The following is a 14,917-nucleotide window of genomic DNA, read 5'->3' on the forward strand; positions in this document are numbered from 1 at the left end:
TGTTGCATTTACTTCACACAAGCGCAGCCATGCTACCTGTTGCCATGGGAACGTTATGAAGTGATGTACACGACGTGAAAATCATTGAATGAGAACGGATTTTGGGGAATCACTTTTATCTCTTTTTTCATCCGCAGTTCTTGCAAGTTCCCGCAATTTCATCGCATAAAAATCCTGCATATTCCATCGCATTTTTTATGAAAACGTGCCACAAGATCAACGAATTTTGCCCGCAACAATCACAAAAAAGGCCACGTTTTTCTGGAAGGACTGCTTAGCCTAAAATTAAATTTGATTGACAGACATCAAAAGTCTGTTACATATTTATTTCAAATGTATTATACTGAATACTTTTTATTATTCAAATATTGTATATTTGTATATACGTATTTTGGATATTTTACATCGTGTTTGGCATCCAATCTGATAGTTATATGTCCCTCATATAGGGCCCTATGATTTCAGAAAACATGGACAGAATCACGAAATCAAGACATGAAAACGGAAATTTCTCTATAGTGCAGAATTTCACGGAATTTGTATAAATACATTTTTATAACTTATTTGCGAATATCAGTTGCAATGGTATTCTTAACTGGCAAATAAAAATGCAAATAAAAACATTTCAATGTTTGCGGGTGGCAACATGGTCACACGATTACGCAAACATTCATTCTGAATAGAGAAAAACCATGTCGAAGAGACCATCTGTGAACTTTTTAAAAAACAGAGAAATTAAATTTAAAGACGGGGTGCATGATTTTTGAAAAACACTTCGAAAAAAGGCAGTCCAGCCAAAAACACACTTGCAGCCAATCAGCAGTAAGGGCCGTGTCTACTAACCGACATCATTGCCTGGGTTGCGTATGTGTGGTGCGTGTCTATCAAAAGAAGGTCCAGATTCTATGCACTATCCGAAATAAAGGTACAAAAGTTGTCACTGGGACAGTACCCTTTCAAAAAGGTACACCTTGTACCCAAAAAGTGCATATTAGTAGTTCAAAAGGTATATATTTGTACCTAAATGGTACATATTAGTACCTTTTTAAAGGGTACTGCCCCAGTGACAGCTTTGTACCTTTATTTTTGACAGTGTGGGCATTTTTGTTTAGATGATTTAAATATCAACATTGGCTTGCGGAGATCATGCACCCCGCCTTTAAGACCCTCCTCACATACACTAAGTTAAATGCAGAGGCTGGCTCTAATGTTTTAATGGCCAAGCAGTTTTTTATCTGTTTTTATTTGTTTACTAAATTTGACAGCACTCTGTATGACAAAAAGATTCAATGTTGGACTGTACTATGAAATTTTGTAAGCATTACCCAAAAATTACCACCAAAATACTCAAATGTACTTTTGAACGCAAACTATTAATAAATTATTATTGAATTGTAAGTTTAATCATTCTGATTACTTAAATTTGATTTAATAATTTACAGAATCCAGAAAAATTAAAACAGAACAAAACGGACTCCAAAAAAATGTAAACGAAAAAAAAAACGAAATTCAGAAAATTAAAATGGAAAAAACTTAATTTGAAAAAATTAAAGGGAATTTGTGAACAAATAAAACGGATTTCATAGGGCCCTACTCATATCACTCCAGACCTTTTTCTTAAATATATAACATTCATCTATTTACTTGTTTGCTTATCAGTCATGCAATTTACTGTGATGATCTACAGTCAGCTGGTCAATGTGACAAAATGTACAGTGAGATAACATCCCCAATGTGAAGCTGACTTTACAATATTTCTTATGAATAGGACGTAACTCCATATAACACTCAGCATGTGTGTGAGATTGTGGGAAGGTGCAATACTTTATGTAGGTTACGTCTCTCTCTCTCTGGTGGAAGTCGAGCCAGTTGGGAAATTAGGTTCTGATGAACAAAGCATCGTGAGTGTTTGAAGAAATCTAAGATGTTTTTTGTTTCTCCTGTCGCTACAGCTGCTGCTCTCAAAAGACACAAAAATAGTCCGTGATCACCCAATGACCGTTGCCATCTTCTGGACCTATACGCAGAGCTCATATGGCATCTCGGGCGCATGAATTTAGTTGAGATCAAGTTGACAATCTGTAGGATGGTGTGAAATGCTCGATGACCTTGAGCTACTTCCGGAAGAACGCCAGCAGAAACGCGGCCCAACTTAGATTTACGTAACCTGATTCTTGGAAATGTCACAAATGACTTAAACTAAATGAAAAGGAGAACTAATGACTTTATTGGCTTTATAAATGAATTTTACTGTACATTATTTCTGTGTTTGTCTTAGCAATGTGAAACAGCAATTATTTTATACCAGACATAAACATCCATGCTTCTCACATTAACTAAAATAAGCCACGCCTCCTGATTAATAATTACCTAACCATGCAAAATCTTATCAACGCAGCACGGTTTGACATAAACACAAACTCACAAACAGGAATATGCAAGCATGCATAAAACGCACAGACAAACGGAGGAATCAGACTGACACCTGTCACTCACCTTAAGATCTCGGTGTACCACACCCATTTGATGGCAATGAAGCACCGCCTCCAGGATCTGCTGGATGCAGTGACTGCATGCAAACACCAGGGGCGTATGTTAGTCTGAGCAATGCATCATTCTCTCGTGCACAGGCACAGGCGGGAAATGTAAGGTTATTAGGAGGAGCTCATTTCAATCGTGATTTAACAATTGATGGCAAATAAAAATATATCCAGGTAATTTTCATCCCCCAAAAAATGATAAAAGAAATAAAAATAATATTTTATAATAAGGAAAATAAAAAGCATTTAGATTTGGTGACATTATTTTGACAACTGAGCATGCATTTATTTTAAATTCTCATTAGCAGATGTTTTACATTACAATACAAAATATTCTAATAGCCTACACAAATTCAATTTAACATTTAAAAATTAAAAAATCCCCTTACAGTAATGAGCATTTATGAGAATTTATGCATTACTGTAATAAAAATAGCAGGGTGCGTGTAAGTTGTATGAAAATAATGTCACGACTCACAACTCCAAAACATAACCTAAACACAATTTTTATGCAAGAGTTTAAAGACATTTTTTTCACAATTAAAAGGGCAGTTCACAAAAAATCTCAGTTCTATTATTTATGCTTTAAGGTCCTTTCACAACAAGAACGATAACTTTAAAAATAACTAAGTACATTAGCATCAATGGACAATCACATTATGTTTATTTTATTTATTTACATGCACAAGCCTATGCAATTTCTGAATGCAGAACTTCTCAGTCATAAAAAACGCCTGCAAAGTAAGAAAAAGTAACGCAAAAGTAACTTAAAAGTAATGTAAGCATTACTTTCCATGAAAAGTAACTAAGTAACGCAATTAGTGGGGAGTAACTTAATATTGTAATGCATTACTTTTAAAAGTAACTTTCCCCAACACTGATGGTGGCCGGTCCTTCCTCGAAAGCAAAATATGTGTTCAGGGTGTCGTGTGGCTCGTCATGTCAAAATATGTGTTCGGTGCATCATGTGAACCTACGGGCATCGCACGTCATGCCAAAATACATGCCTGCTGCATATGCGTTGAAAGTGTTAAAAAAAGACGCTCACGTCTCGCAAGACACTAACTTAACACTAAACTCTGATTACACGTGAGATTAAGTGAGTGATTAGCAAACGCAAGCGTCTTTTAAACCCTTACGGATTGCCTCTTTTGACATGACGCGCAATGCACACAGGTTCAGATGACGCACAGAAGCCATCTTTTTTTACATCACGAGCCACACACATGATGATGTTTTAACGAGTTTCGCATTCGTGCCTCCTTGGAAAAGAACTCACAAGCCGTCACTGATTTAAATGGATTTTGATTGGCTGTCAACGATTCATCATTCCTCAGATTGCCGCGAATTGAGCGTTGTGCGCGATACGTGCGAATAGTGCTTTTTGTGCATCTTGTGTTTGACGTGAATTGCCGGCTGACGCCCCTGTTGAAAATTTTGAACTTCGGCAGAAATTTCGCGCCGCGTTAACCAATCAGGAGCCTGCTTGCTGCTGTTTGGGCAGCCGCGCACGGAGTCACTCATTCAACCTGAAGGAACGCTTGATATTGTCCGAAGCAGTCACCCGGAGCTATACGTCACAAGTTCTTATTTCTATAGAGACAGGAATAAAAAGGACCTCGCTTGGAAGATAAATACACATTTCACTTTTGAGTCACGTGACGTTTATCGACCCGCGCCGTTTATTTTCCCCCTATAGTAAGGTTACCAAATACAAACCGGTAACTCTCTCGATAAATGCACAATCAACATCAGTAACCTTGCAAACAGACAACTGCATAACACTTGCCCCTCCCACAAAAACTGGATTTGCCTCTGACGCACGTCAAATGCTTGCTTTTTCCGCGTGTCTACTCCGCTCTACACGCGCGAATGCATTCAAACTGTTCAAACTAGGCACAGTATATGCGATTTTGACGCCTGAAAAGCGGTTGGTGTAAACGCACTGTAAGGAGGATCTCTTGACAGAAATGAAATTTATTAAACATAACTATATTTTCATGGTGTACAAAGACCTTACATAATGAACTATGACCTTTGAATGAGCCGTTTTTATCTACTGTATATAGCCAACACCTAGGGTCCCCTTACATGGAAGTCGCCATTTTGCACCGCCATGTTTCTACAGTAGCCCTAAACGGACAAACTGCTCTACAGAACAGGTTTCGCCATTATTTTGTCTCAGACGATGTGTTTTTTGTCCTGTGGCGGCTACCGTAGCTTCTCTATGCGTTTCAAAAGGGAGGGATGAGCTGTGGACTGAGCCGTTGGTTGCAACTCCCATATTATGGCTAGATGGCGCTAAAATCTACACACAGCACCTTTACATTTTTAACAATTTTTAAACCTTTATCTTTAAAGTTATTGTTCTCTGTGTGAACAGGCCTTTAATCCCCCTCATATCATTTCAAACCTGAACGAGTTTCTTTCATAGAACACAAAAAAGGATATTAAAAGTTATTGTTATATAATTTTTAATATAGTGAGAGTGGGTGATAATTCACAGACTAACTTTTTTGTGTTTCAGGGAAAAACGGGTTTCAAAAAGGTGAATAAATGAAAAACTTAATTCCTGTGAACCTACTGCTGGCTTTATAATCTCATATTTTATTGTTGTACTTAAGGCTAATTCACACTGATCCTTCAAACGGCAACAAACTAAATCCAAGAGCCGAATGAATGCCAGTGTTTTCGTTGGCGTTAATCGGATCGATGTGAATTAGCCTTAAGAACAAAAACAAAATACGAGCTCACAAACCCAGAAGTAGTTTTAATAGATGCAATATATCATTATGACGTGAAAGGCTAACACTACATCACATAAAAACAACTCTTAAGGGTGAGACCATCTCACCACCCACGACAAGAGCGACAGGGTCTTCAGGAGACAAGACAGAAAGACTAAAAAGAAAGGTAAAAGAGCGGAAAGACTGGCAGCTGGCCCTGGAAACTGCGCAGACACTGCAGCAGAGCGCAGTTTGTGTTGTGTGTTTTGGCAGTGCTATCAGTTGTGTGGTGAGGAAATGTAACTCTGTATGAGGAGAGGGAGGTGGACGGTGTGAGTCAGTCTGTGGAGGCGTTTGCTGCTGATTTAGCCAGAGTAAATGTGAGTGGATGTCGCAAAAAAGTTTTTTTCCTGATTTAATAGACTAATGCTGTTTGATTCACTTAAATTGATCCTGTAGATATGAAAAAAATACAAATGAGGCTTTTACGTCAAACTTTTTCTTTTAAAATGAAAGCACTAGGTATGAAAACATACCTGAAAACTTGTTAAACTTTATGGTTATGTTCTTGGTGAAATTTAAGTCAAGTTATTAAAAAAATAAAAATAAATAAAAGGTTCAGGATTATTAAATTTTTTTAGATTAAACCAAGATTAGGTCTTAGTTAAAACAGGATTTTTAAGTAGTCCAAACAATGGTGCTGATTTATTTTAAAGTCTTCTTGTAATTGATAATTTTCATCTTTAAGCATTATGATAGCATATGTACATTTTTTTCCTATGACATAAATTTCGACATGCTTTAAAACAGCTTGAATGTAATTCCCTCATTTAGTATATGTGAATTTATAAATATGTAAATTAGTCCCCGCCTCTACTCAAATCACACAGGTCGGACCATAGATATTAAAGGGGACATATCATGAAAATCTGACTTTTTCCATGTTTATGTGCTATAATTGGGTCCCCAGTGCTTCTATCAACCTAGAAAATGTGAAAAAGATTAACTCGGTAAGTTAGTTTTGGTAAACCATTCTTTGCAAGCATGTGCAAAAATAGTTCATTGAAATGTGGCTCCCCTTGTGATGTCAGAAGGGGATCTTATTATAATAATACCGCCCCTTAAAGTGGTAGTTCCCCCAAAAATGAAAATGTTGTCATAGTTTACTCACTCTCATGTTGTTACAAATCTGTGTAAATTTTGTTGATCTGGTGAACACAAAGGAAGATATTTTGAGAAATGTTTGTAACCAAAGCATTCGTGGCTTCCATAGTATTCTTTTTTCCTACTATGGAAGCGAATGGGGTCCAAGAACAGTTTGGTTACAAACATTTCTCACAATCTTCCTTTGTGTTCATCAGGGTGAACTATCCCTTTAATCTGCACTATCCAACCACAATATTGCCATTTAGTGCAGAGATCAGCTCATTTGCATTTTAGAAGACCCACCCAAAAATGGCACATTTTTAGCTCACACATACAAAGTGGCAATTTTAAAATGATATAATAAATTATCTATTTGGTATTTTGAGCTAAAACTTCATATACTTACTCTGGGGACACCAAAGATTTATTTTACATCTTAAAAAAGTAATGTCCCCTTTAATATGCAAATTTGTCCCCGGCTCCACCCTTTCGTACGTTTAAATAGATGCTACATTTTAATTGTCAGGATATAATCTGCCTTGAACATCGACAATTTTCAAACAATCAGCTGATGGCCGATAGTGGTAAAAAAATGATTTTATCTGCCGATATATCAGTGCATCCTTAGTATTTATTCTACCTTTCTTCAAGTCTCATTCTCTTCTTATTTTTAGTCTCTACTAAGAAATGAGATAAAATATAGTATCTACTTATTTTCAGAAAAACATTGAATGGCGTTTTCAATTCCATAGTACCCCACAGTTTGGTTTGGGTCAGCTTACTTTTGGGGGCTTTTCCACTGGGTGCAGTACGTAGTACCCAATACGTTTTTAATACCACCTTGTTTGAGGTTCCAAACGACCCGAGCTGATACCAAAAAGTGATGCGAAAACACTGTAGATCACTGATCGGTCTGAGAGAATCGTCAGTACCATCGCTATAATGTAAAAGATTAGCTTTACCTTCGTGCTAGCTTGCGCTGTCTTGAGCAAACATGTTGTCATCTGTGCTATGCTATAAGTTCCCAAACTCCCTTTTGCAGTGAAAAACATCCACAAGTTAACAATCAGAAACTATGCGTACTATGTGGTGTACTATGCAAATTATAAAAGTGACATAAGTTGTAATTTAAAGGAACAGTATGTAAGAAATGTATATCAATGAATCATAAAATGTCCCTGATATGTCACTAGACATTAAGAAATCATTTTAATTTCAAATACTTATATCACTGACAACAGTGATCTGGCCACTGATGTTTATGTTGTCATTTTGTGTATTGGCCACCAGTTGTGTGATTGCAGTACCAGTTTTAGCCACAAGTTTTGTGATTGCAATACCAGTTTTGGCCACAATCCTACATACTGTTCCTTTAAGTGAAACACACCTGAGAAATCGATTATGTCACCTTATGCTGCGCATACACCAAACGCAAAGCATCGCATTCCTCACTCTAGATTACTCACGGGATTTAACTTCATGTCTTGCGCATTTTGCGCTTGAGTTTAATATTTTTAACTTACGCAAAGACACGTTTGAGGCGAATAGCACGTGTTTTCGCGGCATTTGCACTGCCCACTTCACGTCACTGGCATTGGCCAGCGCAAATTCTGCATCTATTTGCGTCTTCGCATTAACTTTGTATGTAATCTACTCGCGTAAATCATTGAATTCGCGTTTGGTGTGTACGCCCCATAACAGTTTCCTAATTCCAGCAGCATTAGTCAAAAAAACCTTATGTGGGTGGCACAGTACTCTGTTATACCACATTCACTCTTGGCTAGGGAAAATCAGTTTGTCCAAACACTGATTTTTCTGACAACAGCCTGAAACAAACTCCAGAAGAGCCCTTCAATCAAGTGACTATTAAACAAAACAACTTGTCTATCCTCCAGCAGTCTGTCACGCTCGATCTGAAGGGTGAAAGTGAAACGCCATATTCCACACAACAGAGAATTGCCCAATGACAGAGATAAATGAAACCATTTTGAAGCGAGAGAGAACGAGCAAAAAGAGAGATCGAGAGAAAAATTGTGCTTTAGGGGGTTTTCACACTAAAACTGACAGGTGTGAAAGCAAGCATGTTTGACATCAAAGTTAGGTTTATTTGGTTGGTGTGAATGCTGGTTTTTGAGCTCAAATGCACGGAACAGAACTCAAGTCTGGGTTCATGTTGACACCAGTAGGGTTCACAATATAAACGAAAGCATTTCGAACACATTTTAAACAGTGAAACATTAGTGATGTCATAAAATTTGCACAAGCAGAAGGGGTAGAGAGAAAGGGGTGGGATCGCACTCGGGTTCGGACCAGGCTTTTCGCATACTTCGCATCCCTTGCTAATGCATTCATAGCGGACAGATGCAACTGCCATTCGGTGTGCATAAATCTTTCGGAGCAAATCGAAAACAGCAAAAACAGAACAAAGATTGACATATCCCTTCACTTCCTCCTCCTGCAAACACTAGAAATAATGCAAACCTGTGGAGGGAACGAATTAAGAGTCAAGTTCAAATTCAAACCAAGCAGCCAAGCGGTCAGACACACGGACGGACGGTTTCGAAACAGGCAAGAGTCACATGACACATGCATTGGCCCAGTGCACTTTCCTATACTGACCTTCAGGTCCCTGTGCACTATATCATGATGGTGAATGTGACAGACACTCTCGAGAATCTGATGGATACAATGACTGCAAAGACAAGAGGGAAGACAACAAGAAAAAGAAAAGATGAAGGAGGTGAGCAGCGACGGAGGATGTGAGTTAGTCGCAGCGTGTGAAAGGACAAACAGAGGTAAGACAGAGGCCGTATCAGATAAGATGCTGATGAAATGCGATGGTTGAAGCAAACCCCGATGTTACACAACACACCAAAACAGATCCGCAGTCAGGCGGGGACGAGTTATTTCTTTAAACTGATGCATACCCGTGGGATGGAGAGACGGAGGGATGGGTGAATAAATAGAGCAGGTGAAAATACGAAAATGTGTGCGTGTTTGAAGATGCTATTGAACTGGTTTGCAAGAACTGGTTTTGTGTCTATAGTAGCAAAGATTATCAAGAAAATATATGAATCTCTCTGGAAACAGATAAAGCGAGTGCGTAGGTTTGTAAAAAATGCGAGCATGCATGTGTGCGAAGGGCTGAATCTGAGTCGACACCATAATTATGTGTGTTAATTAGAGCCCTACTTTCAGTCATATTGGTGGAGGGGAGCAGGTGGAGGAGCTCCAGCCCTCAGGGACGGCTACATTTCACCGTCTTGACGGGGGCCGGGAAGCATTACACCCACAGATACGGCCGATGAGCTCACGGATGCCGATTCCAGCGGCTCTCGTCACTCGCTGGCTCTTATTTCCTCCCTTAGTAACCGTCTCTCTTTCTGTCTATTTCTCACTGTGTCTCACTCCCACGTGCTCAAGCCGCACAGTCGGATTGATTAAAGCTTCGCTCCTCGGGGCGACCGAGCTGTGTGTGCATGTGTGTGCGCGTGTGTGGATATGGGATCTGATGAGATGAGTAAGACAGCAATGGATGGAATGAAACCTATGAAGCGAATGAAAAAAAAAACAAAAGACCTGCAGGAGAAATGCGAGTGCAGACACACAGGGTGAGGCAGAGATCTGCTGCCCACGCTCAAATGCCTCGGCACACGAATTAATGTGCAAAGAAACGTACTGTTCTATAAGAGTATAAAATATATCTTTTTATTGTTGGGATGAGAATGAAACTGAGAGAAAGTTGAACGTGGGTGGGAGGTTTGGATGTGATTTGACATAAGAAGAGATCGAGAAGAGAAAATGAGGAGAGAGAGGGTGTTTTACCTGGCGTCAGCTTCGCTGTAATATTCCCTTGCTACGATATCTTCAAACAGCTCTCCACCCGTCACACTGCGGGACGACAGGAGAGACGTAATGCTCGATTTAATAAAAAAATATATGCAAAAGCATTACAAGCATGTCTACGTATAATATGCAATGGTGCATGTAAGACGATAGTATATTAAAATAAGTTCAATTATAATTGTGCAAGCATGTGTACGATTTTATAGTATGATAAAACATAGCAGGCAACATAATGAGAGAGAGAGAGAGCAGTATAAGAAGGGGAAATCCTCGAGAAAAGAGATCACCGGGGCTTCGGGGGGGAAACCCCTGCTGCAGGATTTCTCTTCGACTGGGCAGCCCGACTCTGTTGCTATGGAAACTGGCTCCCGGTCGAGCGGGAGAACGAGAGGGAGAGAGAGTGATGCTGGGGAAAGAGTGGGCGTCTGTCGCGAGCACAGAAGGGAAAAACAAAGCATGGCGAGATATAATGCGTCAGATTATATAGAAGCACTTACAGGTCAAATAAAAGATAATGAAAGCCCTCCTCCGATATGCTGTCATGGAGCCGAACTGCATTAGAGATAAAAGAGCAATAATATCATCATCACATAAGTCCATTTTCCTTTCATTTAAATGTACAGTAGGATCAAAAGAGCTCTACAGTGCCGTATTTGATCTAATATAAACTCAAATTAAATCAATAGGAAGTACGTTTTATATAAATGTCCTCTGGGATCATTTAGCTCATTCATATCCGGGCGCTTCGCACCTGCGCTCCCAGTTATCCCAGTACTGACTGTGTCATGAATGAAGGAGTTCAGTGTGGGTTTGTGACTTTAATTCTCATAACATCCAAGTATATGTGTGAGACGTGTACTCACCGATGTTGGGATGCTTGAGCAGACGACAGATACGAGCTTCTCGTTCGAGCTTCTGGTGATCTGGAACGAGGACAATTTCAGTCATTAGCAATTTCGAGTAATTATTAAATAGCAATCAAGGAAAATCTGCAGTAATGCCACTTTTTAACGTTAAAAATTTTGATTTTAGCACAACAGCTTGAATTGTAAGTTGTAAGTGAATTGTAAGTGGTGCAACTTGATTTTTTATCTATGCAATGACCTATAGACATATTAAAGTTGCAGTGTGTAATTTTTAGAAGGATCTTTGGCAGAAATGCAAAATAATATACAAAACTATATTATCAAGGGGGTATAAAGACCTTTTTTATAATGAACTGTTTTTATTACCTTAGAATGAGACGCCGCCATGTTTCTACAGAAGCCCTTAACGGACAAACTTTTTTTACTAAGCTGTCTCCGACGATGACATCTTTTTTTCCGTTGGCGGCTACCGTAGCGTACCGTATGCTTTTCAGAAGTGAGGAGTGAGCAGTGGACTGAGCCATTGGTTGCAATTCGCAACCTCACCACTAGATGCTGCTAAAATTTACACACTGCACCTTTAACCATGATGTAAGCGTCCAAAAATGTGACCCAGTCCAAAAAACATTTTTACTGTTTTCCACATTAAATCTTACATGATGTAAAGAACATTATGAAAAAATATAATCTTGATATTTGTAATATTGATTGAGTAAGATTTAAGACACATTGTTACAGTTGCCTTTCGAGGGAACTTGCGCTGCGTCACTGCGGTGACACTTTGGGGACTCCCCCAGGGGAAAGTGCGTCTGAATGTGTATATCAAATTCAACCAATGGTGAGGCTTAACGACAAAGACAGGGTAGTATATCGCTATCTGAAATATTGCCAAAGACAGCGTTACAGGGACGCGGGAAGTATGGCAAGGGAGACGCAGCGTCTCGTTCCCTTCTCAGGGAACAGTTACATACATAACCAGAGACGTTTTCATGTGTCGAACACAACTATGCAAAAAAGCATTTTGGTATGAATCAACATTCGCATACAGAAGATATAAGCATTTAAAGCAAACAGTTTAGCACGTGTGCTTAAAAAGTCTAGAATTATGATATTATCCTACACTACACAAGGAATAATATGGATTTTTTGCATAAAATAGATTCAAGCACTATCAATGACCTGTATCTATGTATGTATATTTTCAAAAACTTCCCAGGGCCTTGAATTTTTTCCCCAGATTCACAAACTTTCAAGAATTTCAAGGACCAGGGAGAACCTTGCATTTTGTGCAGCCGTTAGATATCTCTGAATAACAGAAAACTGGATAGCAAGAAAGAGTTACTAACTTTCTTCTTTACCACATGTAACTCAATGTAGAATGACCTCAGACCACCCTATCACCCAACAGACTCATTTTTGAGATGCAAAGATACCAGACTGACGTGTCCAAGCACAGCACACATTACGCAACGATATGACTTTAAGATGACAGACCTGTGTGAGTTGCACAACCAGTCGTGTAACACACAGTTAAGTGTATCTGAATGTGTACATGCAGTACAGTGCAGCCTTAAATTAGACCAGCGATATGAATCAAGACAGAAACTGTGACTGCAACACATTGTAGCATAAGATTTGTAATAGGGATGCACCGATATAATTTTTGGGCCGATACCGATATAAACAGACAACTTCTGGCCGATACCGATATTAAACACTTGTATACAATACTATATAGTTGGTCTTTTTGCTAGTTTATTTCTGCATTAAATAATTTTTACTGAACATGGATTGGATCTAATTAACATTCAACTGACCAACATAATAAGAGAGGCACAAATTAAGCTAAAACAAATATAATAAGACAGCATGACAACCTTCAAAGGTGGTTTTTGCTATTCAGCATTTATTTAATTAACAACATTAACACATTTTTTACATATAATGGATTTCTTTATGCAGTTAATTAATAAACAATCGGTATCTGCCTTTCTCGTGCTATTGCCGATATGCCGATGGTTTCAAATTCATCAAAAATCGGCCGATAAATACATCGGTGCATCACTAATTTGTAATGCTTAAATAAAACACATTTTACACCCCATCTGCTGCATTTACACAGACCTATAGACTGTTTTAGCGGATGCACGTGCGCTGACGCGATACACGTCTGGATTCAAACTTCACTTCCGGTTTCGTTTTTTTTTATGGTCTGACTAATTGCTAAACTGATCTCTTGAAACAATGTCTCGTCGAAAATAACGAATGTTTTGGTTTCCTAGGTAATCTATGTGTTGTTTTTTTGCTTGTTATATAAATTAACTACGTTTAAAGAAATTTGTTGTTATTTATTCTTAGCTGAGTTTACCGGAAGTTACGTGCGGACCGCGACAGCCGCTTGTTTATGTTGTTACTGCTGAAACCGTCTATACTCAAACTGATTTCAGTCCTGTTATTACATGGCACTCTAAAATGCTTGCTTCTGATTGGCCAGTCGTGACATGTGTTTGAGCTTTGTTTATAAAAAACAAAATTTTTCATTTTACCTTAAAGGGCACCTATTTAATAGCTAAAAATAATGTTATTTTGTGTATTTGGTATAATACAATGTGTTTGCGTGGTTTATGGTAAAAAAAAAGTTGAAAATGTTGCATTTACTTCAAACAAGCACAACCATGTCCCCTGTTGCCATGGGAATGTTATGAAGTGACGTGATTATGTGATGTGAACATCATTAAAAAGCTGCAAAAGCTGCAGTTTTTGCAAGTTCATGCAGTTTTTGCAAGTTCATCGCATAAAATTGCATAAATATCCCGCATATTCCATCGCATTCTTTAAAGGAATAGTCTACTCATTTTCAATATTAAAATATGTTATTACCTTAACTAAGAATTGTTGATACATCCCTCTATCATCTGTGTGCGTGCACGTAAGCGCTGGAGCGCGCTGCGACGCTTCGATAGCAAGTTTGGTGGAACAAAATAAAACGGATTTAAAAGAGGAACTATATTTTATGGCGTAATAGCACTTTTGGGAGTACTTCGACTCGGCGCAGTAACACCCTCCCTCTCCCATTATGAGAGTGAGAAGGGGAGCGGACTTTTCAGGCGAGTCGAAGTACTCCCAAAAGTGCTATTACGCCATAAAATATAGTTCCTCTTTTAAATCCGCTTAGAAAAGCGCTACGTTTTATTTTGTACCACCAAACCTGCTCGTATAAATACTCGTCTTAAATAGGAAAAAACGTTGCTGTGTTTGGTCACTTCTAACTTTATCTCTAAATGGTACCATTGAATGAATGGGGCTAAGCTAAATGCTATTTTCCGTGGGCAGGGTTTATGTAAATGTTGGTGTTTGTGATGTCACTAACCCAGGAAGAGGCTTAGTTGTAGGCAATCCAGACATTCGCTGTAGTTTTTTTTTTTTAGAAGTGATATCTATTAAAGCAAATATCTCCAATCGTATTAAATTTTGAGTGTTTTAAGTTCTGACATCACATTTGAGTGTTTTAACGTCTGACATCACAAGGGGAGCCAAATTTCGATGAACCAATTTTCACGTGCTTGCAGGGAATGGTTTACCAAAACTAAGTTACTGGGTTGATCTTTTTCCACATTTTCTAGGTTGATAGAAGCACTGGGGACCCAATTATAACACTTAAACATGGAAGAAGTCAGATTTTCATGTTATGTCCCCTTTAATGTTCCTTACCTTACTTATGAGGTAAATAGCTGTGTAATAAGTGCGATAATGTACAGGCAGCAGGTTGTTATCACTAAAATAAGTCCTGACA

The 14,917-nt window shown here is 38.5% G+C and overlaps 1 protein-coding gene across 35 annotated transcripts in view; it reads right to left on the reverse strand.

Moving 5' to 3' along the window:
- Positions 1–14,917, reverse strand: part of camk2b2 (calcium/calmodulin-dependent protein kinase (CaM kinase) II beta 2) — a 63,953-nt gene that overhangs the window by 37,809 nt on the left and 11,227 nt on the right. For 30 of the 35 annotated variants that reach the window (XM_073874560.1, XM_073874557.1, XM_055207553.2 and 27 more), the window contains exons 3-6: positions 11,122–11,181; positions 10,756–10,810; positions 10,238–10,303; positions 2,497–2,569 (exon numbers count right to left, since the gene is read on the reverse strand). In XM_073874560.1, the coding sequence (XP_073730661.1) occupies positions 2,497–2,569; positions 10,238–10,303; positions 10,756–10,810; positions 11,122–11,181 (254 nt within the window). Of the gene's footprint in view, positions 1–2,496; positions 2,570–9,031; positions 9,105–10,237; positions 10,304–10,755; positions 10,811–11,121; positions 11,182–14,917 lie in introns of those variants that run through there. The other 5 variants (XM_073874562.1, XM_073874559.1, XM_073874556.1 and 2 more) reach the window with 2 other exon arrangements.

The sequence above is a fragment of the Misgurnus anguillicaudatus genome, chromosome 12 (assembly GCF_027580225.2).
Source record: "Misgurnus anguillicaudatus chromosome 12, ASM2758022v2, whole genome shotgun sequence".
Classification (NCBI taxonomy): domain Eukaryota; kingdom Metazoa; phylum Chordata; class Actinopteri; order Cypriniformes; family Cobitidae; genus Misgurnus; species Misgurnus anguillicaudatus.